The sequence below is a fragment of the Mauremys mutica genome, chromosome 2 (assembly GCF_020497125.1).
Source record: "Mauremys mutica isolate MM-2020 ecotype Southern chromosome 2, ASM2049712v1, whole genome shotgun sequence".
Taxonomy (NCBI): domain Eukaryota; kingdom Metazoa; phylum Chordata; order Testudines; family Geoemydidae; genus Mauremys; species Mauremys mutica.
This window is the reverse complement of record NC_059073.1, coordinates 4,643,153-4,666,088: the sequence shown is the minus strand read 5'-3', so window position 1 is coordinate 4,666,088 and position 22,936 is coordinate 4,643,153. Positions and strand designations below refer to the sequence as shown.

The window sequence follows — 22,936 nt, the reverse complement described above, 5'->3', positions numbered from 1 at the left end:
AGCAGCTACTGTCCCAACTCTTCACCGCCAACAGACGAAGAGGGCTGGAGAGTGGAGCTGAACTGAGAGCAGAGCTGAGCTCCTTACTGGCCAGCACACAGCTGTCAGCACTCGCGGGACGTCCTAGGAGATCCCAGGGCTGTTCTCCCAGTGGGCTCCAGGCCCACGCCCTCAACTTGAGAGCGATGCTGCACACACAAGAGGAACGCACTCCAGGGAGCAGCTAGACAGCCCGCAACCGAGACCCTGGAGACCTCGGGGAGTGTGCGCCAAGAGGCAGCGCCACTCTGCCCATCAGCGCATAAGCTACAGGCCAGCAGTGGTGTCCACCCCGTGACATGGAGCTCAGAGGACAGTGTGAGTCGCATTCCGGGGCCAGAAGGGACCACCACAATCAGCAGCCCGGCCTCCTGTGCAACAGGCCACGAAACTGCCCTAAGATCTCCCTAGAGCCGAGCTTTGCAAGGACCTGACAATGGCCGGTGACAGAATCCACCAGCACCCTCGGGAACCTGGGCCAATGGTTAATTACCCTCGCAGTTAAAAGGCTCAGACTGGAAACCAGGCTTAATTTGTCTGGCTTCAACTTCCAGCCACCGGACTGCGTCAGGCCTCTTGGCTAGATTGAAAAGCCCACTATCAAAAGTGTGTTCCCCACCGCGGTGGTTACAGACTGTGATCCCGTCACCCCTTAACCTGCGCCTTGCTCAGCTGAACAGATCGAGCTCCTGGAGTCTCACTGTACGGCCGGTTTTCTAACCTTTTACTCATTCTGGCGGCTCTTCTGACCCCTCCCCACAACTGAAGGAGGATGTTGAAAAACTGGACATCAGAACCGGACACGTACCCCGGCAGTGCTCACTCCAGTGCCCAATACACCGGTAACAGCACAGGGAGGCAGAACAGAGACGTTCACACACCTTTGAACCCAAGTCCCCAGGGGTTTGTATGGTGATCTATGGACCTAACCCAATCACAACCGCTGGCCAAGGAGACCCCAGGCAGCAGCCACTGACTGCATCTCTGGCTTGAGCCGCAGCCACCCGTGACGGCAGACGACTCTGCCCAGGAGCAGGGGCTGCTCTCGGCCAGCCTTGCAGAGGCCTCAGGGAAAGCATCTGTCGCTACACCCTGCACCACGATCACACACGCAGGAGAGGCCTGGGGGACCCTGAGGGTGCTGCAGCTTGGGCCAGCAAGGCCACCGACTTCAGAATCTACCCCCACTCCCTGAAACCACACGGGGGCAATTAAGCCACTGCAGATTTGGGACCCAGCCCCAGGTGGATTCCCCTCCCGCACTCATCCCCCAGCTGGATACAGGCCAGGCAAGCGAACTGCTCCCTTGGGCTTTAGCAGCCATTTTGCTGGGTTGGATCTGTGGAGCGTTCAGTAGATCCAGGCAGAGCACTGGTCCTCACGGGCCTTGCTCACAGCACCCTGGTACTTGTGACCGACTCCAACAGACCGAGCGCCCCAAACCACCCGTGTGGCTTTGAGAGGAGGCGAGGCCATGGCCACCAGGCACACCTCGGCTCTTCCACTGCCCCTGCGGCCTCGGGGAGGAGGTGTTACACAAACCCCTCCCCTAGCACTGCAGGGGGGGCGGGGGGGGGCACCAGGCCTTCGCACTTCAAGAGGGACAGGGAAGGGAGAGCGCCGGCGGCGGATGCCCAGGCAGTCTGGCAGCGCTGCGCTACCACGCCGGCTACGCGCCATCTGCTTGGAGGCCAGCCGACCCGCCTCTCCATCGCCGCTTGGTCATCTCAGCCCCTGGCAAGGAAGGGACGGCAGCTCTCACCTCATCAGCTTTCTGAGAGGGAGCGACGCAGGCGGCTGCTCCCTTCCCCACAAGCTCCAGGGTGAGGCAAAACTGCTATTTTAAACCCTGCAAGGCCCGAGAGCCAACCGCACTCGAAAGCTGAAGCAGATTGTGGGACAGCAGCCAAGAGCAGGGCCTTCAGCCCCCGCAGCCAAACAGAAAATGAAAACAGGGCCCTAAGCCCAGGCTGCTCGAGCCGCCGAGCGTTTCCAAGGTGGTGTCTAAGCAGGGCTAGAGCTCCGCTGTCGGCAGGCAGCGCTGCCCTCTGCACGAAGAGCCCGGCAGCAGCCCAGTGTTTGGGAGAAGAGCGCATGACCGTCTGCTGGCCTCGCAGCAGGACCGGGCCTGAGTCACCTCATTCTTGACGGGGGTATGTAAGGAAGGGTACGGTTATGGCTTGCTGGCTCGGGGCCCCGACGTGGTACGAGCCGGACTCCCACGAGCACGTCTACCCCCTTCCTGGAGGGACAGCGAAGCTGAAGGGGATTGATCAGCCGCGCCAGCCTGCTGGACTCAGCGCTGCCTCTGGGCTCTGCTGAGAGCCCCCCCGCCCGCCGATGCCACGGAGCCGAGCGGGACGGCCCGGCCCGGCCCCGCTCACCTCAGCGAAGAAGGCAGTGGTGGTGATCCTCTGGCTGTCATACACACTGTTGAGCATCGGGAAGAGATTCTTCACAATCAAAGGGAGCTTTGGGCCCGCATGTTTAGCCATCGCACTGCAAGAGAACACGTCCCGTTACACGGCAGGGGGCATCTGCCTTCCTAGCTCAGTAGCACAAGGTTCGGCTCCACTGCCGAAGTAACCCCTTGGCTCTCCCGAGGCCAGTGCTAAGGGTGCAGTAGCCAGTCTGAGCCCATTGGGACAACTGGTTCTAGTCAGTCTAAGCAGGCACCCAGGAGAGCCGGGCCTGGACAATGGGAGCAGCCCCGGGCAGCGGCCCAGCCAAAATGCCTCCAAGCCCAGGCACATCCCACCTTCAGTGGCGCAGAACCCTGACATGGCAGCTCTGAGGGGGAGATGACGCCACGTGTCTCCTGGCCTCCTCCAGAGCTCAGGCTGAAGTGCCAGCAGCCACCGGACGTTTCACTAGCTTCTTCCTAACCCAGGTCAAGCTTCGGTCGGAAGTTTCCCTTGGTTGCCCAAATAAAGCAGAGTAACAGCCCGCAAGCCCCATGACCATGCGTCTGAGCCCCAGGTGCGCAGCTCCAGCCGCGAGGAGCTGTGTGGACACCCCAAGGAATGTCGGCTCTGGGCTGCCTGGCCCTTTACGCACAGGACGGGCAGCTGGAACATACGTCTTGGCAAGAAGAGTTCTCCAGCAGAGCCCCTCCCCCCACGCCCAGGAACTCCAGTCCAAACACCCTCCCAACAAGGGACAATCCCCCACAGTGCAGGGACTCCTCCCACCCTCAGGCTGGGCCCCCAGGGCCTACAGCCAGGAGACCTCCCAGCCCTCAATCCAAAACACAGGAGACATCTAAGCTCTGACCCATGTCCTCCGTCAGTGCAGAGATCCCTCGTGCTGGCCCTTGTCTGGGTCCCCTGAACCTGCCTCCGCCACCACCCTCCAATCCAGACGAAACCAGCTGCCGAGAGTCCTGCACCCCTGGCTCCCCTCCCCCACCGCATTCGGGCAAGCGTCTGTCCTGGCCTTTCACGCACGAGTAGCTTTGATCTTCGCATCCCCCAGCTCGCCTCTTTGGGCGCTGCAGCCATTAGCCATGCGAACCCCAGAGCTCTCAGCCTGCAGCGCCCTCCCTCCTCCTGGCCTGGGGCTGCCGGCTGCCCACAAGGGTAGCCGGCTGTCAGTGGCAGCAGAGAAGCTGCGGGTAGCTTCACAAGCCAGGAGCTCGGTGCTACCAAGCCCTGACGCACCGTTCCACCACTGCCCCCAATTGGAGCTCAGCAGCCACAATCGCCCTTTGTCCCAACCGCCCCCTGCACATCCAGCCAACAGGCTCTGCGCTGCCCACTCTGCACTAGGCATCGCTCCTGTGCCCGGAGCGCCACATGGGCCAGGGCCTGCCCACGCCCTGCCCCAGCCTGGCCATTCGCCCACGGCTGGACACTGAAAGGGGGGGTGCAGAAATACGTTGACGGGCTGCTAATGCTGCACAGCGCACTAATGGCAAAGGCGCCATTCTTTCAGTTCAGCTTTCAATACGTCACCATGCAGGGCGAGGCCTGTCCACCCAGGTCAGCCACTCCTCGCACATGGCTCCGTCTGGGCCAGGGGAAGGATTTCGCTCCAGATCTAAAGGACTAACGTAGGTCCCAAAGCACTGAGATGTGCTGTGCCACAGCACCCTCCCCATTTCCCAGGGGGCTGCCCCACTCCAGCAGATCTCACCCAGCCCGTGCACTCTGCTGCTGATCCCTGGCTGCCTGAAGAACTCCTCTCACCTTGCAAGCAGCGCAATGCCATCATGGTGCCTCTCCGGGCTTTTCATCAGCTCCCAGCCTCCCGCACTCTCCACGGACTTCACTGCCTGGTCACTGCCCCCTTGGGTCAGCATGGCTCTCAGGGCTTCCACCGCACAGCTGGACAGAGAGAGAGAGAGAGAGATTCTTTTATGAAGCCTGCATGCGTCTTGTTTGTATTGCAGTGAACAGGAGCACTGGCCATTGCACCCCGCCGTACATTAGAGAATCCTGCACAGTGGCGCATGGGGTTATTCAGAGGTGCAAGAGTACCTGAGGACTGAATGAGTTATGTGAGGGCTTTAGCTGGAGTGAGAAAAACCCATAACTCACGGCTACTTCCATTTCCACCAGGACATTTGCCGTTAAAGTGATCCAAGACAACAGACTGAAAAGAGAAGAAGTCCAGAGCTACTATAAGAAGGGTGTTTTTTTTTGCATTAATATTTTATTGGTAGGGATTATTTTGCTGCAAGCAGAGAGCAACATATGGGAAACATACGTTATCCTGTCAGAACAAAACAAATATTAGTAATGGCTAAATCTTAGGCTTCCATACAAGAAAGAGGAATGTGTTTACCACACATGTAAAGAAAACAAAATCCCTTACAAAGAACAGCTCAGAGTCAGGGACTTAACTCAAGACTGTTGTGCTCATGCTATTAACTTTGCCAGTAGCACTAAGACTAAGCTGCGGTGAAGGAGGCTCTGCAGTTTCGGAGGGACTGGATGCCGCCCTTTCTAGGTGCAGAAATACCTGCGTGTGCGTAGAATTAATGCGTGTGGAAAGTTCTCTTCTGCTGCTGTAACTGCACTCGCCATGTTCTGCAGCAAAAGGTTGTGTAACCGCAAAAAAACCCCAAAAGATCCTGGCTCTCCTTAGTGACAGTGTATAATCTTTTCTCCAGCGTTGTCCAGTATCCAGACTAATAGTGGAAAATATAGAATGGACCATTGTACACATGGAAATTAAATGGATACACATGACTGCTCAAGAAAGAAATATTTCTTCAGCAGTTTTGCCTTGTATTTATTTGTGCCCTTTTATCTAGCGATCTCCCTCCCTCCCCGAGCAAACACAGAGGCTGCGTTAACACCACGAGCTGTAGAACTGGAAACACCTTGGCACGCAGAACGCACTAAACCAATGGCAGCTGCTGGGTTAGCCACTTTGAGACATCCCCTTTTACGGCCAAACTCTTGATCACCCACCTGGGCAGCTGCCGCGCGTGCTCCCCGGAAGGGGGAGTAAGGAAGCATTAAGGAGACTAGCTAAAGAACAATGGGTGCAGCTGCTTGGCGGCGCTAAGTTGCCCTTCCCCACCCCGAGAGCGTTTCCACTCCATGGGGACAGGACAGACCATGCTGCTTGTTGCCTGCAGCTTCCCGCTTCTTGGAGGAGCCCCAGTGGACTAGCTATGTCCTCCCACAGACACAGGGAGGCGTGGATGAGCCGCAGCGGGTTCTGAGTAATCCATACAGAACGGAGCAGCTAGGAACAAGAACCAAGCCAATCCCGGACATCTGCCATGGGCAGGAGTTTCCCAAACAGGCCATCACGCATGTTTTAACTGGCTGTTGGCACAAGCCTGCCTCATCTGGCAATCCTGGCCTCCATTTTGGACTCCACGTATAATCCGGCCCATCACATGCTGCTGTTCTCTACTTTTTCCATCACCAATGTTTTTCCTACAGAACTAGTTTGCATCAACTTTAGGGACTGAATTCTGGGGGCAAAAACGCTCTTTAGAGCCTTACAACGGCCATCAATAACCTCATTCATTCACAGACTCCAACACCAAGGGGACCACTGTGAGCACCAGTCGGACCTCCTGTCTAGCATGGGCCAGAGACGTCCCCAAATCATTCCGCCAGCAGCTTTCAGGAAAACAGCCAGCCTGGATTTACAAATGGTCAGTGCTGGCGAGTCCACCACACCCCGTGTTAAATTAACCATTGGAATCATTACCCTCATTCCCAGTCTGAACTGGTCTAGCTTCTGCTTCCAGCCGCTGGATCCTGGTAGACCTCTCTGCTAGATCGAAGAGCCCATTGTCACTAGTGGTTCCTCATGTCAGTATTTCACAGTGCTCAAGTCCACCCTGGCCCTTCTCTTGGGCAGGGTGCATGGCCAGAGCTCCATCACTCTAAGGCAGGACTTCTAATCCTTTCATCATTTTGGTGGCTCTTCTCTGAACTCCCTCCAGTTTTTTTAGCATCTTCCAATTGTGAGAGTCTCCTAGGAGAGGATTATTTAATCGTTTCCCTGCCACTGCAAGAGCCTCGAGCACCGGGGCACCCCAGGACCTCCTATTCACCACCTGGGGCATGGAACAGTCAAGCTTCCTGGGGGCCGCAATAGCTGGGTCTGATTTCTGTGGCTGGGTTTAGTGCATGGATGGCGGCCTGAGCTCACCAGGGGTCAGACACAATGATCTAATGGTCCCTTCTGACCTTAAACTCAGACTAAATCCATCTCCTGTATTTGGGGTCATGGACCTATCAGGCATTCGTCTCTATGTAGGGTGAAGGGACCCTTTGTTTGGCATGTGCAGGTGCTGGCAGGAGACCACCACTCACTTCGGACAACAGTACTGCACAGGACACCACCACGCTTCCAGCAGCGAATGATCACACCAAGCTTGGACATGAGACCCCTTGAATTCTAGGGCACCCCAAGCTGTTCCCGTCTTAGTCGCTGTACTACATGACTGCATCCAGATACCGCTACTGCTCAGATCTATCACCAGCTCCAGCCTCCTTGCGGCTGCAGCCTCCAGAAAATTGGTTTCAGAAAATGAATGTCACAGTACATGCAAGTAATTCCCATGTCGTCTCTTTCACCATGGCTGAAAATGGTTTTAGCTCGAAGTGGGAGAATGTGAAAACAGGTGATGTAGCATCCAAGGTTACTTGTGATACCAGCTTCACAAGAACAGCTCTCCAGTTCAGCATCTACAGGCAGAGCATTCACTAGCTACCCACAACTTGGATGTCAAAGCCCTTTGACTGGGGCAATTTATCCAGTCGTCCAGCTCCGAGGGGCAGCTGTCGAATAAGGAGAAAAGCAGCAGCATCAGGTGGTTTGAACAAAAAGTCACCTTATTTACTTGTTCTGTATATTCCACTCAGTACTGAACCCCAAGTGTTTCACGTCAGTGTTCTTCAGAGTTGGTCTGCAATACCCTGTCTTAGCTACACCAGTCATAGGCCAAATGCTGAATTGCCTTTGGAAGAGGCAGTGTCTGTCCAGCGTGTGTTAATACAGCCACTAGCGCATCCTGAATAGTGCTGCAATACCAAGAGCGCCGTTGGGGGACCTGGAACCTTTCTGCTGAGCAGGAACTCGGATCTACAGAAGCCTCTGAACCTTTTCAGTTGCATTCAACATAAGCATCAGCCTGGGGGAGGTTTTTTTAAGTAGCGATTTTCTTGGTGCACAAGGAAGTTAGCACAAAAAATAAATAAGCAAGAGCCCAGCCAACCGAGTAACGGAAGATACTGTCCCACCGGCCAAAGCCATGCGTCGCTTTTTGGCCATGGCATACAAGGTTCCAGCAGCGGGTTACACAAGCTATTTCGCACATAGATGTAATGCTGCGTTGTAGGGACTGCGCTGACCTCTTTGTTTACAAACACAAAGTGTTTCCCATACCACGCTAGGGAACATTAGTCCAGATCCACTTCTCCGTAAGCTGCCAGCCCAGCCCACAGGGGCTGTGTATCCAGTTAACAAGGGAGCTGCTTTCCACTATCAAAGGCCCCACAGGGAGGAAGCTGGCACGTCTGACTTTGGGACTGGTGAGATTTGACCAGGGCCTCAGAGGCACTGCATGAACTGGGAGAGGGGTTTTGCTCCCCATGGTGCCCGGGGTGGGGGGGACAGTCTGCTAGTCAACCAGGAAGACAGGAGCGTCTAGGCATGGCACTCTTCCTGGCTGCGGGGCCACCCCGCAGCGTATCCCTGGAGGGCCAGTAAGGGTCCCTGGCTGCATCACAAGAGGTATGGGGAGGGCTGGGGTTCAAGGTGACTAGCTGGGAAGCCAAGCAGCTGCACTGGGGCCAGACTCGCGGTACCACTAACAGCATTCAGCTAGGAGAGATCCTGGTATGTTCAATGTAGGGTTTTTCTGCATCAGTCCCCGACACTGGCTACCTCAAGGGAACGGGTTCCACGGTGGAGCCAGGCAAGGACCTGCTGGAGGCTGCCCGGTGAACTAGGCGAAGGAGACCCTGCTCTGTAGCTGTCCTGGAAACTGTAGACTCGGTGACCAGGCCATAAGCCATGGCGCCACGACCCCTCGGACGAACAAGCACAAATGCAGCCCCAGCCCACATGGACAAGCCGTTGCTGTTGAGGTGCTTGCTGGCCCGACAGAAAGCAGATGGCAGGTAACTGCACAGAAGGGTCTCAGCTGAAGAATCCCCCCATCCTTGTAACAGGGATCGTTAAACTGACGCAAGACACAAAGGCAGTGAGGCACAGCAATAGCTTCGAAAGGCAGCTGGTTAAAATCCGTCATTCACTACGTTTGCTTTTTCCAGTGTCCTAGAGCCACTTCCTGCCTTCCCACCAGAAGCCCATCTCTTCCAGGGCCTTTTCCTGCCAAGCTATCGTATTCACCTTGACCAGCTCTTTGGCACTTAAATATCAGCAAGATTTAGAACTCAAAACGTGTACAGGAAATTATGGATATTGCAACCAGCTCCTAGGAGCAGCCTGGAATTTTACATCTCTGCATTTTTTCTGTACCTGGGACAAAAGGGATTTCCCGCACATCAGTCAGCAATGACTTCAGACGTAGAGCCAAAGTTCACCTGTTTGCACCCAGTGCAGTAAGAGCAGAACCCAGTCCCGGGGTCTGGGAGGTTGTGCTGTCATCATCAATGGGCCAGGCAAGTCTGGATGTGGTTGGTAAGAGACCTTCCCCCAGCCCCCAAACGTAGCCTTTGATCAACCTATACTTCACAGAGCTTCCCACCCTGCAGCAACGCTGCTGCTCTGGAGCCACACCCGCAAAATTCAGCGGAGCCGGAGAGACAGGAGAGCACTTGGCCCTGCCTGTCGGGTTTCTTTCTAGTGGCAGCCAAGCCTCTGGAGCCCCAGATAAAGCCACCTTCTCGCTTGGGCAGAACGGAAGCGCTCAGCACAGTCTGCAGGGAGCTTTAGTCACATGCCTGCTACTGCCACAATCCTGTGTCGGAATCCTTTCCAATCCCGCCGTTCGCCTGCAGTCTCCACTGTGCCCCATACCCCTCTGCTTGGGCTCATTGGGAACGTTTGGCTCCGGGCTCGTACGTTCTGTTAGACCCTGGAATCGCCCCCAAGGGAAGCTATGTATGCCTCAGTCCACTCCTAAGCTACCTGAACCAGAGAACCCCAGAGAGCCCCCCCTCTGCAACCTGTAATGCAATAGTGACCCATCTGGTCTCTTCCATCTCCAGCTCTGAAGAGTTCTAGGATACTGCAGGGACTTCCGAGCCCTTTTGCAGCCAGCATGTTGCAGGGAAGAATAATCAGTTCCCACTGCAAGAAGACCCAGTTCTGTTGAACCTGCCACACAATCTCCAAGAGCAATCCTGGAGCGGTCTGGCCTTTGCTCTGCCTGACAAGAGATCAGAGGGGCCAGTGCCCGTACTGCTAAAAGGAGACGCTCGGAAAGAAGCATTTTAATGCTTGATCCAATCTGTGGCCAGTGGCACTCACAGACAGGACAGCAGCAGTCCCGCTCTATTTGGATTCTTGCCCCAACTGCTCAGAGAGTCAGTTTTTTGGAGGAAGATCTGTAGTTTCTGGCTCCTGCATCTCCCTCCCTGGGAGGCAACCAATTGCTCCAAGTTCCTTTAAGTGTTCCTCATGTTCTGGTGGTCTGGGGTCTGGCTGAGACCTCTCACTGTGCATCTTTTCCAGAAGTCATTAAGGAGGAGGAAGAGCCAGTTGAGAGAACAGAGAGTTCTGGGTGCACACGGCCAGAGCCACAGAGAGTGCAAGTGACTTAAGGAATGGTGAGAATTTCTGTCAGGGTTCACGAGTAGGGTGGCTGTGGAGGCTCCCGCAAGCAGATCCGGAGAACGGAGCCCTCCCCGAGCTGGGCTGGAGAGTGGAGGACGCAGCCAGGAGGAGGAAACAGCAGCCGTGTGGAGCAAGCGCAACTTTAGCTTGAGCCACTGGAGCAGATTTTTTTTTTAAATTTTGTTTTAACATGTGGTCTAAATAAAACCCTAATCAGAGAGCAGCTCTGCTAGCCAGCGTAACAACCTGTTTCCATTCATTACAACTTGGGGCTGGAAAAGCTACCAGAGGAATTAGTGGCAGCTTTCCAAGCTGAACACAGGGCCTATCAGGCTTTGTCAGATAGAGTTTGCATCACTTTAAAGTCTGTCATAGGCAGCCACTAATTCAGACTCTGCCCCCTCCCCCAGACGACGGAGCACAGCTTTTCCTTGCAGCGTCTCAGCACAAAACTGATGAATGGAGCTGGAATCACCTAAAGTGGCTACAAGTCCCCGTTCTCGGTCCATGCAGCCTCCCCCGTGCACAGGCCACAGAGTCATGGTAAAGCCTGCAACCCACCCCCACCCCAGGCCAAAGGGACTCAGGCTTCCCCTTGACTGATGGAAGTGGGGCAGGAAGCTCGTAGCGTCTATGCAAAGGAGGGCTTTTCCCAGTCAGATTCTGCAGGTTTTGCTGTAGCTGTCCTGGGCCTGTGACCACCTCCAGTGACTGCAATGGATCATGGATCAAGGCAACCCCCCCTTAAAGCGGAGGCGTGGAATTTGGCAAGAAGGGGCACGTTTACAGCCTGGTTCTCCTGGCTCACTGGCGTGTTCCCCATGCGGGTGCCCTATAGCAGTGATCTCCCCAGGAGAGTTCAGGGTGCAGCAGCAGGACACTGCATTGCTTTGCTGCCACGGGGTGCACCCGTCAAAGCCTCGAGGTTGTTTTAACGGACTGAATTCAGACAGTCTGGGCACGGCTGACGAATGGGCAGGGGACTGGAATTCACCCAAGGAGCGCTGGCGAGACCTAATCCTGCAGCCTCCAGCACGCTAGTCAAACCAGCGCCATCTATTGGTACCAATGCAGAACTGCTTATTGCCTTCCCCCATGCAGCCCTTCCTTCATTGCTTCAGATGCAAAGAGCAGGAGTTGTGTTTCCTTCACGCCCGTAGGTGAGGGGGCGCTGGGCATAGCAACCCTGGTTCAGTGCCGTCTAACGTGGGCATTGTCCAGTGTCTGCCTGGGGAACAGCCAGTCACATCGGCCCCAAGTTTTACCCCCCAGTGCCGAAGAGGAGAGTTTACAGAATTCCCCTGCTCAGGGGAGAGGGGGTTTGCAAGCAGGTTGTGCTCATGCAGGGCTTTCACACAGCAGCAAGGGAGAGGAAAGCTCAATAGGGAAGGGAGGTTTAAGAACCCAGACCCGGAGTAGGGCCTTGGGAGCAGGGGCAGAATCCGAAGTTACCTGAACTCCTTTTGAACACTGCCGGCCCTTCGTGCTGACTGTGCCCCCAGAAAAGACGGTTACTCACCGTTGTAACTGTTGTTCTTCGAGATGTGTTGCTCATATCCATTCCAGTTAGGTGTGCGCGCGCCGCGTGCACGTTCGTCGGAAGATTTTTACCCTAGCCACACTCGGTGGGTCGGCTGGGCGCCCCCTGGAGTGGCGCCGCCATGGCGCCGGATATATACCCCTGCCGACCCACCCACCCCTCAGTTCCTTCTTGCCGGCTACTCCGACAGTGGGGAAGGAGGGCGGGTCTGGAATGGATATGAGCAACACATCTCAAAGAACAACAATTACAACGGTGAGTAACCGTCTTTTCTTCGAGTGATTGCTCATATCCATTCCAATTAGGTGATTCCCAAGCCTTACCTAGGCGGTGGGGTCGGAGTGAGACGTGGCAGAATGCAAGACTGCTGAGCCAAAGGCTGCATCATCTCTGGACTGTTGGACCAGAGCATAATGTGAGGCAAAGGTGTGGACCGAAGACCAGGTAGCAGAGGAATGACCTGCTCAGTCAATCCGCCAGAGTGTTCCGAAGCCACGGGAGAAAGGACACTACCAGGTCTATCGAGTGGGCTATACAAAAGTCCCAGAGTCTGATGGTCTCCTGACAAAGGGGGGGAAGATTGAGTCCCTCCCGGTTTGTTTATATAGTACATGGCCGTTGTGTTGTCCGTATACACTGACACACCGCGGCCTTGTAAATGTTGCAGGAACGCCTGGCACGCTAGGCGGACTGCTCTCAGTTCTCGGACATTTATGTGCAGCGTCAGCTCCTGAGGTGACCAGAGGCCTTGCATAGGAGGACTTCCGAGGTGCGCGCCCCAGCCGAGAGAAGACGCATCCGTGGTCAGGGACACTGAGGGCTGAGGCGGATGGAACGGTAGCCCTGCACACACCAGGGAGGGAGTCAGCCACCAGTCTAAAGAGCCTAGAGTGCTCGGGGGAATGGTGACTATTGTGTCGGGCGGTACACCGAGTTGAGCCAAGTTTGTAACGGACGCAGGCGGAGCCTGGCGTGCTTGGTTACGAACGTGCATGCAGCCATGTGACCCAAGAGACCGAGACAAGTGCGAACCGAGGTCGTCGGGAAATTCTGCAGACCGCGGATGATTGTTGCCATTGCTTGAAACCGCGGCTGTGGTAAGCAGGCCCTGGCTAGATTGGAGTCTAGGGTCGCTCCTATGAAGTCTAACCTCTGTGTGGGAACCAGAGAGGACTTCTCTATATTGATCACCAGGCCTAGACGAGTGAAGAGATCCCTGACGACACCCACATGCTGGGTGACTTCTCTCGGAGGTCCCCCGGATGAGCCAATCGTTCAGATACGGAAACACGTGTATCCGACGTCGGCGGAGATACGCAGCGACCACGGCCATGCACTTCGTGAATACCCTTGGGGCTGTGGAAAGGCCGAAGGGCAGGACCGTGAACTGGAAGTGCTGATGGTCGGCTACGAAGCGGAGGTACCTCCTGTGCGGAGGAAAAATGGCGATATGAAAATATGCGTCCTTCATATCGAGGTCGGCATACCAATCTCCAGGATCCAAGGATGGGATAATGGTCCCCAGGGATACCATACGGAACTTCAACTTTACCATAAACTGGTTGAGTCCTCGCAGGTCTAGGATGGGTCTGAGACTACCCTTCGACTTGGGGATTAGGAAATAACGGGAGTAAAACCCCTTGCCCTTTTCGTTCTTTGGCACCTCCTCTATAGCCCCCATGGCAAGGAGCAACCGCACCTCTTGCGAGAGGAATTGCTCGTGAGAGGGATCCCTGAAGAGGGACGGGGTGCGAGGGTGGGGTTGAAACAAATTGGAGGCGGTATCCATATTCCACCGTGCGTAGGACCCAGAGATCCAAAGTCAACTGGGACCACGTCGGGAGGAAGTAGGAGAGACGGTTGGAGAAGGAAGGGAGGAGAAGGATCCTGGTCTGTAACTGGTACGCCGTCCTCGGGTGCACCTTCAAAAGTTAGATTTCGGTGGTTTCGAGGGACCTTGATTTTGGCCCCTTTGGGGTCCTGACTGGCGTCTACGCCCACCTCGTCCGCGCCGTCTGTCAAAGTCCTGTCTGTGTCTAGGCACAAAGTACGGGTGGGGAGGTTGGGGGCGGAAGGGCCTGCGTTGGGTCACTGGCGTGTGCATGCCTAGTGAACGCATTATGACCCTATTGTCCTTCAGGCTTTGCAGCCTAGGGTCAGTCTTCTCCAAGAAGAGGCCTTTACCATGGAATGGCAAGTCCTGGATGGTGTACTGCAGCTCGGGCGGGAGGTTGGAAACCTGAAGTCATGAGATACTCATGGCAACACCTGAGGCCAGAGTCCTGGCTGCTGAGTCGGCTGCATCGAGCAAGGCTTGGAGGGAAGTTCTGGCCACCTTTTTTCCTTCCTCCAAGAAGGCCGCGAACTCCTACTCCCTCAGGATTCCCGCCAGTTCTGTGAATCTCCCCACCTCCGCCCATGTGTTGTAACTATAGCGGCTGAGGAGGGCTTGTTGATTCGCCACCCGGAGCTGTAAGGCACCTGCCGAGTACACTTTACGGCCGAGCAGGTCCATTCGCCTAGCCTCCTTCGATTGTGGGGCTGCTGCCTGCTGGCCATGGCGTTCCCTCTCATTAACTGACTGAACAACCAGTGAGCAGGGAGGAGGATGGACATACAAATATTCGTACCCCTTAGAGGGCACCATATATTTACGCTCAACTCCCCTGGCCGTAGGTGGGATGGAGGCCGGCGATTGCCATATAGTGTCGGCATTGGCCTGGATGGTGCAAATAAATGGTAGGGCCACTCTGGTGGGAGCATCCGCCAAGAGAATACTCACTACCGGGTCCTCTACCTCTGGGACCTCCTCCACCTGGAGGTTCATGTTGAGTGCTACCCTCCTGAGGAGGTCCTGGTGGGCCCTCAGGTCGATTGGAGGAGGGCCTGAGGAGGATGTCCCTGCCACCGCCTCATCTGGAGAAGAGGAAGAGGAGACACCTGGGACAAGAGGGTCCTGCATGGCCTCTTGCTCCTGAGCAACCTCCTGCTCCAGTGGGACCGGGGAGTCCGGTGGGTGGACTGGAGCTTCCTCCGCACCAGTCGGAGGGGGACGGCTGATTGTCGCCTCTGGCACCCGGTGCTCTGATGGTGCCGAGCGGGACGGGACTACTGGTGCCCCTTGGGCCTGGTGGTACGCCCAGGGTGTCCAGAAGAACCAGTGGTGTGGGCCTAGGTCCTGGGCCTGTGCCTCTTGGAAGACCCCTGTGGGCACATTGGACTCGCGGTCCTGCGCATAATAGCTGTCCGCGCGGGACGACACTGAAGCGTGCCTGGATGGCCATGGAGGAGCGGAGAGGCCCTGAGCAGAGTCCCTGTCTCTAGCTGGCCTTGCACTACTCAGCACTGGAGACCAGTACCGGGAGGTATACCGGTACTGGGAGCAAGATCGGGACCTGCGACCGGAGCGGTGCCGGGAGGTCGACCGGGATCTCGAGCCTCGACGTTGGGAGCGGCTACAGGAATCTCGATGCCTGTAGTGGTGCCGGAGCGGTGCCGAGAATAGTGGGCCGGCGAACGGGATGCCAACCGGGGCCGCGAGTGCGACCGGTACCAAAGAGGAGAACGGTGCCGGGACTGCGAGCAGCCACAGGAGCAGGAGCTCCGTCGGGACCTGGAACGTCTGCGGGACCATGATCTTGAACGGTGCCGGTCCGCTGTGCCGACAGAGGGTGGCCATATCAAGGCCGGCTTGCCTATAGACTGTATCACCCGCACCGGCAGTGCCGGGGGTGGAGACAGCGTTGACTGTCATTGCAATGAGATCCCTCGCCGTTGAGAACGTCTCCGGCGTGGACGGGATAGTAAGCTCTACCATGGGTCTAGCCGGGGAGCTGACAGGCACCGGACTCGATGGCCCTTGTGGGACCAGAATCGACGGTGCCGACGTTGTCGGTGCCGCGGTAGGTGCCGGCGCCGGGCGGTCCGACTTGGGCGAGCTCTCTGGCTGCGGTGCCGGTGGCACGGAAGCAGCAGGAGTCTTAGTCTCTCTCGATCTCGGGGAGAGGGAGTGGCGTCGAGCCAGCAACGGTTGGTGCCGAGGAGCCTTGGCCGTACCGGCGCCAAAGAGGTGTTTCTGCTCGTAGATTGATCAGCGCTCGGTGCCGAAGGCGGAGGGGTGAGAGCCGCCTCCATGAGGAGCTGCTTTAGCCTAATGTCCCGCTCCTTTTTTGTTCTTGGCTTAAAAGCCTTGCAAATGTGGCACTTAGCTGTCAGGTGCGATTCCCCGAGGCACTTCAGACAGGAGTCGTGCGGGTCTCCTGTCGGCATCGGCTTGCGGCAGGCCGAGCACGGTTTGAAACCCGGTGAACCGGGCATGGGCCCCGGCACCAGGTGCGGGGAAGGGGCTATTCCCCAAACCCCTCTTAACTATATTATACTAAATATACTATAAAGTGATAACTAAGTTGAACTATATAAAAAGTTTTTAACTACACACACACACCAAGGAACGAGAGAACTATGAGTAGCTAGGGAAGTGGAGGTCAGCTAAGCCGCGCTCCACTGTTCCAACGACCGACACGGGCGGTAAGAAGGAACTGAGGGGTGGCTGGGTCGGCAGGGGTATATATCCTGCGCTATAGCGGCGCCACTCCAGGGGGCGCCCAGCCGACCCACCGAGTGTTGCTAGGGTAAAAATCTTCCGACGAACGTGCACGCGGCGCGCGCACACCTAACTGGAATGGATATGAGCAAGCACTCGAAGAAAGATGGCTTGGTGTCCCTCGAACCCCAGACACAAGCCAGCAGCACTTCCTGGCTGGAGCTGGCCAGTAGCCAACGGGAACACCAGGACTAATGAGGCTTTGCAGCGAAGTTACACCATCCCTGAGCTTCCAGAGCAGCATCCAGCCACCCATGATCATAGACAGCAGGGCTGGGACACACACACGATACCAGCAGGAACCTACTACGGGAGTTTGAGGCCACTGCATCAGTCAGCAGGTGTGACTGGCCAGCACTGCTGTGCTCAACCACATCCCACTGCCCATGGAATTTGCTGTTTGCCCCTCCAGTTTGGGGGGTGGGGGGGAGAAGAGGGAAGATGGACTAGCCTCCAGTGCATGCTGGGCTTCCTGCTGGCAGTCACAATCCATGCAGGAAGCTGGTGGATGAGGACGAGCGCCAGGCCAGGACTGGCAGTGCCAAGCAAGCTGTATTGGTGCCAGAGGCAGCAGAGCAGGGATGACCAGAACCACACAGCATTTTCCAGGCAACTCGATCAGTCCACAAAATGGCTCAAGTTTGATATGCTCAGGAGCAGCCTTAGTGTCTTGTGCCCTGAACTCCCAGAAACCTGCCTGCCAGCCAGCAAGAGCCATCTCACACACTGCAGCCTGACGATGCCCTCCCAGAGGATGCCCTCCCTCGGACGTGTTCGCTCCCAGCCGGCAAGTACTCGGCTGCCCTATGGGAGGAATCGATGCTTTGGATCTACATGTGTTATTGACCAAGACCTGAGGACTGATCGTGTTAGAGGAGGAACTCTGCCCACTGAAATCCAAGTTAAGGGCTGGCCCACACGTGCAATTGCTGGAATAGCAATTCACTTTAAATTCATAGAATCATAGAATCTCAGGGTTGGAAGGGACCTCAGGAGGTATCTAGTCCAACCCCCTGCTCAAAGCAGGACCAAACCCAACTAAATCATCCCAGCCAGGGCTTTGTCAAGCCTGACCTTAAAAACCTCTATGGAAGGAGATTCCACCACCTCCCTAGGTAACCCATTCCAGTTCTTCACCACCCTACTAGTGAAAAAGTTTTTCCTAATGTCCAACCTAAACCTCCCCCTCTGCAACTTGAGACCATTACTCCTTGTTCTGTCATCTGCCACCACTGAGAACAGTCTAGATCCATCCTCTTTGGAACCCCCCTTCAGGTAGTTGAAAGCAGCTATCAAATCCCCCCTTATTCTTCTCTTCTGCAGGCTAAACAACCTCAGTACCCTCAGCCTCTCCTCATGTGCTCCAGCCCCCTAATCATTTTTGTTGCCCTCCGCTGGACTCTCTCCAATTTATCCACATCCTTCTTGTAGTGTGGGGCCCAAAACTGGACACAGTACTCCAAATGAGGCCTCACCAGTGCTGAATAGAGGGGAATGATCACGTCCCTCGATCTGCTGGAAATGCCCCTACTTATACAGCCCAAAATGCCGTTAGCCTTCTTGGCAACAAGGGCACACTGTTGACTCATATCCAGCTTTTCGTCCACTGTAACCCCCAGGTCCTTTTCTGCAGAACTGCTGCCCAGCCATTCGGTCCCTAGTCTGTAGCAGTGCATGGGATTCTTCCGTCCTAAGTGCAGGACTCTGCACTTGTCCTTGTCATGTCCTATCTTATTCCAAAATAGCTGCTGTATGCAGATGAGCCCCAAGGAACACTAATGCATTAGGCTTTCCCCCTCGTTTCCCAAACTCTGCCAGAATATTTCATTTACAAACACTGCAAACAGAAGACACTTGCAAGCAACCTACCCATCAGTAGCCACATGGGACGCATCTCAGCTACAGCATTGCAGGGAACCAGTCAGAGCCGTAGCCCCATTTGGACATTACCGACAATAAAACCATGTGTCACTGTGCAGTATGGAAGCAGAGACAAGGTGTGGAACCCGAGCGAGAACTGGGGAGCTCTGGTGGAGGAGCTGAGTCAAGCTTGAGGGGAACCAGCTGTACAATGAACTCACTCGGAGGGGCCACAAACCATGACCAGACTGAACGGAGGGATCCAGTGAACTGGAGCATGAAGGGCTCGACTCTCAGTCACACATGAACGATCCTGTAGGTGCACATGGGATGACCAAGAACCAAGGTCGAAGTAGACATCTCACAAGCAGGAGCAACTCAACATCCTCTCACCACTCGTTTAAGAACAAGGCTGCCTGAAGCTGTGGCTTAATGTTACTAGCGAGAACAGGTCTGGACAGGCCAGGCGGAGTGTGGGGGATGAAGATCCTGTAACTCCTGCTGTCAAAACATCCTGAGCCGGTGGTGTGAGGAGAAAGCACAGCCACCCACAAACCGCACGAGCAATCCCTGCCCTTTACTCCATGGCGAGGGATAAAGCTCCTTAAGTAAGTCTCTGCTGTTTGCAACGGTGGTATAATCTTTCCACCCATGAGCAACATAAGCCCAAAGAAAGATTCAGCCTCCAGCTGCCCTGTCCATGGGTGAAGGGTGTGCAGACCAGACCTGAGCATGCACCAGCTGGTAGCTGCTTGAAGGCCGGTACCTCTAATGGCTCCAAAGACTTTTGTCCAGAGCAGTACACAAGTGTGTGCGCCAGCAGAACCGACAGCGGGGAGGGGTTACCTGCAGGAAGCCTATTCTGTGCAGCTAACGTCTAACTTATTCTGCAAATACAACTCAGGCCTTTCAGTTTGGAACTGCGGCGTTGCAGACTAAGCAGGGATCGAAGTATTACCGCTGGATGTAAATCTTGGCTGGAGAGAAGTTGTTTTAAGAGTAAGTGGTGGATCATGTGGTTGAGGGCAAGGGAAGAAAGAGCTTCTGGAGATGCCCAGTAAGACAAGAGGCAACGCTTGCGTGTACCTGGCCATTGCTGCCGTCACTGGAAGAGGCACTGACTGCTGACGGGCTGGCAGGTCACCCAATGACCAACCAGGGTTTGGAAACGGGCCTAGAAAGGTGAGTTTGCAAGACAGCCATGACAATGCAATACTCTTCAGGTAGGAACACGCCACAGCGGTTCAGGGTATGTGCTGAGAGACAGCCACTGCCTCACTTCAGGGAGCAGCAGCTTTATAGCCTCTCCGTGGCGCTCACCAGTCGCACCCAAGCCACCCCCACCCCCATTCAATGAGGCAGAGCAGTCAGGAGAGCAGCACAAGACGCCAGGTCAGTGTCCTCCCACAAGGCCATCTTTCCTCCTGAGGGCAACAGAAGCCTGCTGGCCTGAGGCGCTGCAGAGGAGTAGCCTGGTGACCTGAGGAGACTAGAAAGGCTGAAGACACAGAGCTTGGAATATCTTCCATGCACCAGAGCGATGACTACTGCCAAAAGCAGGCGTTACCCAGTAACACAGGAAGGGATGGTCATCGGCAGGAGCTCCGTCTGCCAGCACTGTCACAGAGCGCCCCGGCCCAGTGTCTGGGTGCTGGAGGTGATGGGCGGTACCTAGAAGGGACAGGTCAGAGCTCTGCCACAGCGTAAGTCAAGTGACTTGGCCAGTTTCCCAGCCTGACCCCGCCCCTGCAGGCTGGCAGCCCGTCTCGCTAGGGGGACTGCACCGCCCTCTCTGCAGCAGCGCGTTCGCAGCACATCCTGAGGCGAAACGGGGAATGCGACTCCCCATTCCAGTGCCTCAGCCAGGGATTAAAATGTGCCAATGGCTGGCTCTGAAGGAGGCAGAGCAGCTGGTCCCCTTTCCAGAGGAGCGTGTGCACGGGCAGTTGGGCAGAGGCGGGGTCTGCATGGAGGACATGGGGAAGGGCTGCAGGGCTAGCTCAGGGGAGGCCATGCCCTGGAAGCAGCAGTACGGAGCACAGCCACCTCAGCATGTGGGGAACAATTTCACAGCACAAATGTGGCTGGAGATTTAGCCTGTTGTGGAAACCTGAGCTCTGTGCACAGCCTGGGACTCAGGCCTTCAGCCTGAATCAGCTCCGGGCTGCGTGTGATTCACCAGCCACCTGATTACACAGGCAGCACGTGTGATGTTTGTGAACAACAAAAATCAGTTCCACATGGCAGGTAAAACAGCTGCCTCGAAGCCCCCGTCACCAAGTCACCCTCTGCTCATTACCTGCAGGGCTCCAGGTTTCGGGGTGCTTGGCTCCAGCTGGCACTCCTCCTCTCCTTGGACTGCAGGTTCTTTGGTAGCTGGACACCCACGGTGCAGCTGACTCGCAACAGGAGAGCCACAAACAAGTGCGGGTAGAGCCCCAGCACCGCTGGCCCAGACTCCGGAGCAGACATGATCTCATGCAGAGCACATGTGGCCTGGGAAGAGAGAAAAAGAGGATTAGGAAGGGCCGGGGCGGAAGAGAAGTCGTCTACTCCCCACTAAGACCTGTTAACAATACTCGGTAGGTTATCGACTAAGACAAGGAGCGCTACAAATCCCCTCCTCCACTCAGAGGAGTAACAAGACCCCAGCAACCAGCCCATTGTTCAGCGCCCCAGGCCTGGCTTTGCCGTAGCCAGAGCTGGCAACAAAGCAAAAAGCCACAATTCAAACAAAACCGTTTGATTTGAAACTTGCATGTTTCTAAATCAGGAAACAGGGTCTGAGATCGGCACCTGGCGGGGAGCGATCCCCTAGCTGGAGTTTTCAGGCAGGCAGAGCGCGTGCACGTCACGCACACGGCTTGCATAGCCCTGCTCCGGCTGATTTCAAGAGCTGTAATTACACGGCCCAGAGTACACAGGGCTGTAGAAGAGAGGGGAGGGGGTGGGGGCAGGGGTGGGAAGGAGGGTTTGCTTGCAGCATGACGGACTCTGTACCATCTGCACTTGGTTCAAAGGAGGAGGAGATTTTCACAGCTGCTTTACTCCTTAAAAAGCTGCCAAGCAGGGATTAGGTTTTTGACGGGATAAAACGCGAAGTGGACTCCCTAGAGGATGAACACCTGAGAGGTTTTTTATGAGCCTGTGGATTAGTTCTAATAGGCATTACACAGTGATGCGTTATTTCCAGAGTCCAGGCCTGGCCCAAACACCTGAGCCGAGGAAATGAACAAAGCAGGCCGGGGGGGGGTGTCTGGAATGCCATCTTCCCTGGGGGCTGGGAGCCCGGCCCCTTTGTGCCGGGGGGAGGGATGGCAAGGCGGGGGAGCAGCATGATACTTACAGCAAACGGGAGGGGAGTGGCGATGCGCTCAGAGGTGCTCCCCGACAGGAAGGATTTGTTCTCTTTGTACGGCACGTCCCGATTCACCTTGTCCAGGAGCAGCTCCAAGATCTGCGACGTGAGGGCTGGCTCCGTGGCCAGCGCCTTCCACATGGCACAGGTGTGACTAGGTTTGCACAAACAGGAGGGTTATTTTTGCACACGAGCTGCCCTGTTACGGGCTCCTAGCGCTGAGCAGCAGCAAGCCGGCGAGTGCCCCGGCACGATGCTGCTCAGCTCCCCATGAGGGCAGACGTGGGTCTCCTCTCCTGGCCCGCAGTGCAGAAATACAGCTAAGGCACTAACCGCAACCTGGCTCTGTAGCCGTGCTCTCCAGAACCCCACCGGAGGAGCCCCCTAGCGGGGCTGGGCAGAGGGGGCCTGTGAAAATCCCCATGGAGGGAGGGAATTGCTCGGTGTGACACTGGGGGTAGGACAGAGCCTGGAGAGACGTCCACGATCGACATCAGGTGAATGAAGCCCCTGGGCAGCCCAGAGGCTCCCGCTGCACAGCCCCTCCAAACGGAAAGGCTGGGGGCCCCCGGCTGCAGCTGGGATGAAACGCTCCCTCCCCTGCATGGCACCCTAAGGTTGGCAAGGTGCATTACGGTTTTCCCCCTTCCTCAGGCCATGACCGGCTGGAGGGACCATGGCTTTCCCCATCACCTTAATCCCTGCGCCTCTAGCACCCCGGCAGGATCACTGGGGGGGACACGTGCAGGGAGGGGAGGGGGGAATAGAGGTGCAAGGGAAACCCCAGGCCAGAGCTGGATGACTCAGGGTGGGTGGCCTACACCATAACAGACGCGCTCGTGCAGGCTGCCCTGCTAAGCAATTCCAGGCCCTTTCTAAAGGCAACTCTCCCGACAAGTGGACGTGCTGATCCCCGAGCACAGGAAGGACATTCCAGCAGGGTCCCATTACCAGAGCCAGGAGCCAGAAGATTAGCTGCAGCTTAAGTGAAAGCTGCTCCAAAGCCCAGCTCCTCCGAGGGAGAGCAGGAACAGCCAGCGCGCCAGCCAATGCAATGGTGTGAGCCGGGTACCTGTCAAAGGGTAGGGAGCTACCCAGCAGACTGGACACAACCGCCGTCCTATGCTGGGAGGCCAGGATGTAAACCGTCTGCTGAGCTGCCTTCCTTAAGTGCTCCTCATCCACCTCCTGCAGCTTGCTGTGAATCAGAGCCATGATCACGGGCACCTGGAGGACGAGAGGCAGAAGAGGGGTATAAAAATATTAAGAGTAACAAGGGTTTCTTCAGCTATGTTAGCAACAAGAAGAACGTCAAGGA

At 56.1% G+C, this 22,936-nt stretch overlaps 1 protein-coding gene across 5 annotated transcripts in view; it reads right to left on the bottom strand.

Annotated features, from left to right (window-relative positions):
- The window catches only part of MROH1 (maestro heat like repeat family member 1), a 105,009-nt gene that overhangs the window by 17,270 nt on the left and 64,803 nt on the right, over positions 1-22,936 (bottom strand). For all 5 annotated transcript variants that reach the window (XM_045004402.1, XM_045004401.1, XM_045004404.1 and 2 more), the window contains 5 exons: positions 22,691-22,845; positions 21,607-21,772; positions 20,560-20,756; positions 4,227-4,364; positions 2,424-2,538 (listed from right to left, as the gene is read on the bottom strand). In XM_045004402.1, the coding sequence (XP_044860337.1) occupies positions 2,424-2,538; positions 4,227-4,364; positions 20,560-20,756; positions 21,607-21,772; positions 22,691-22,845 (771 nt within the window). The remainder of the gene's footprint in view (positions 1-2,423; positions 2,539-4,226; positions 4,365-20,559; positions 20,757-21,606; positions 21,773-22,690; positions 22,846-22,936) is intronic.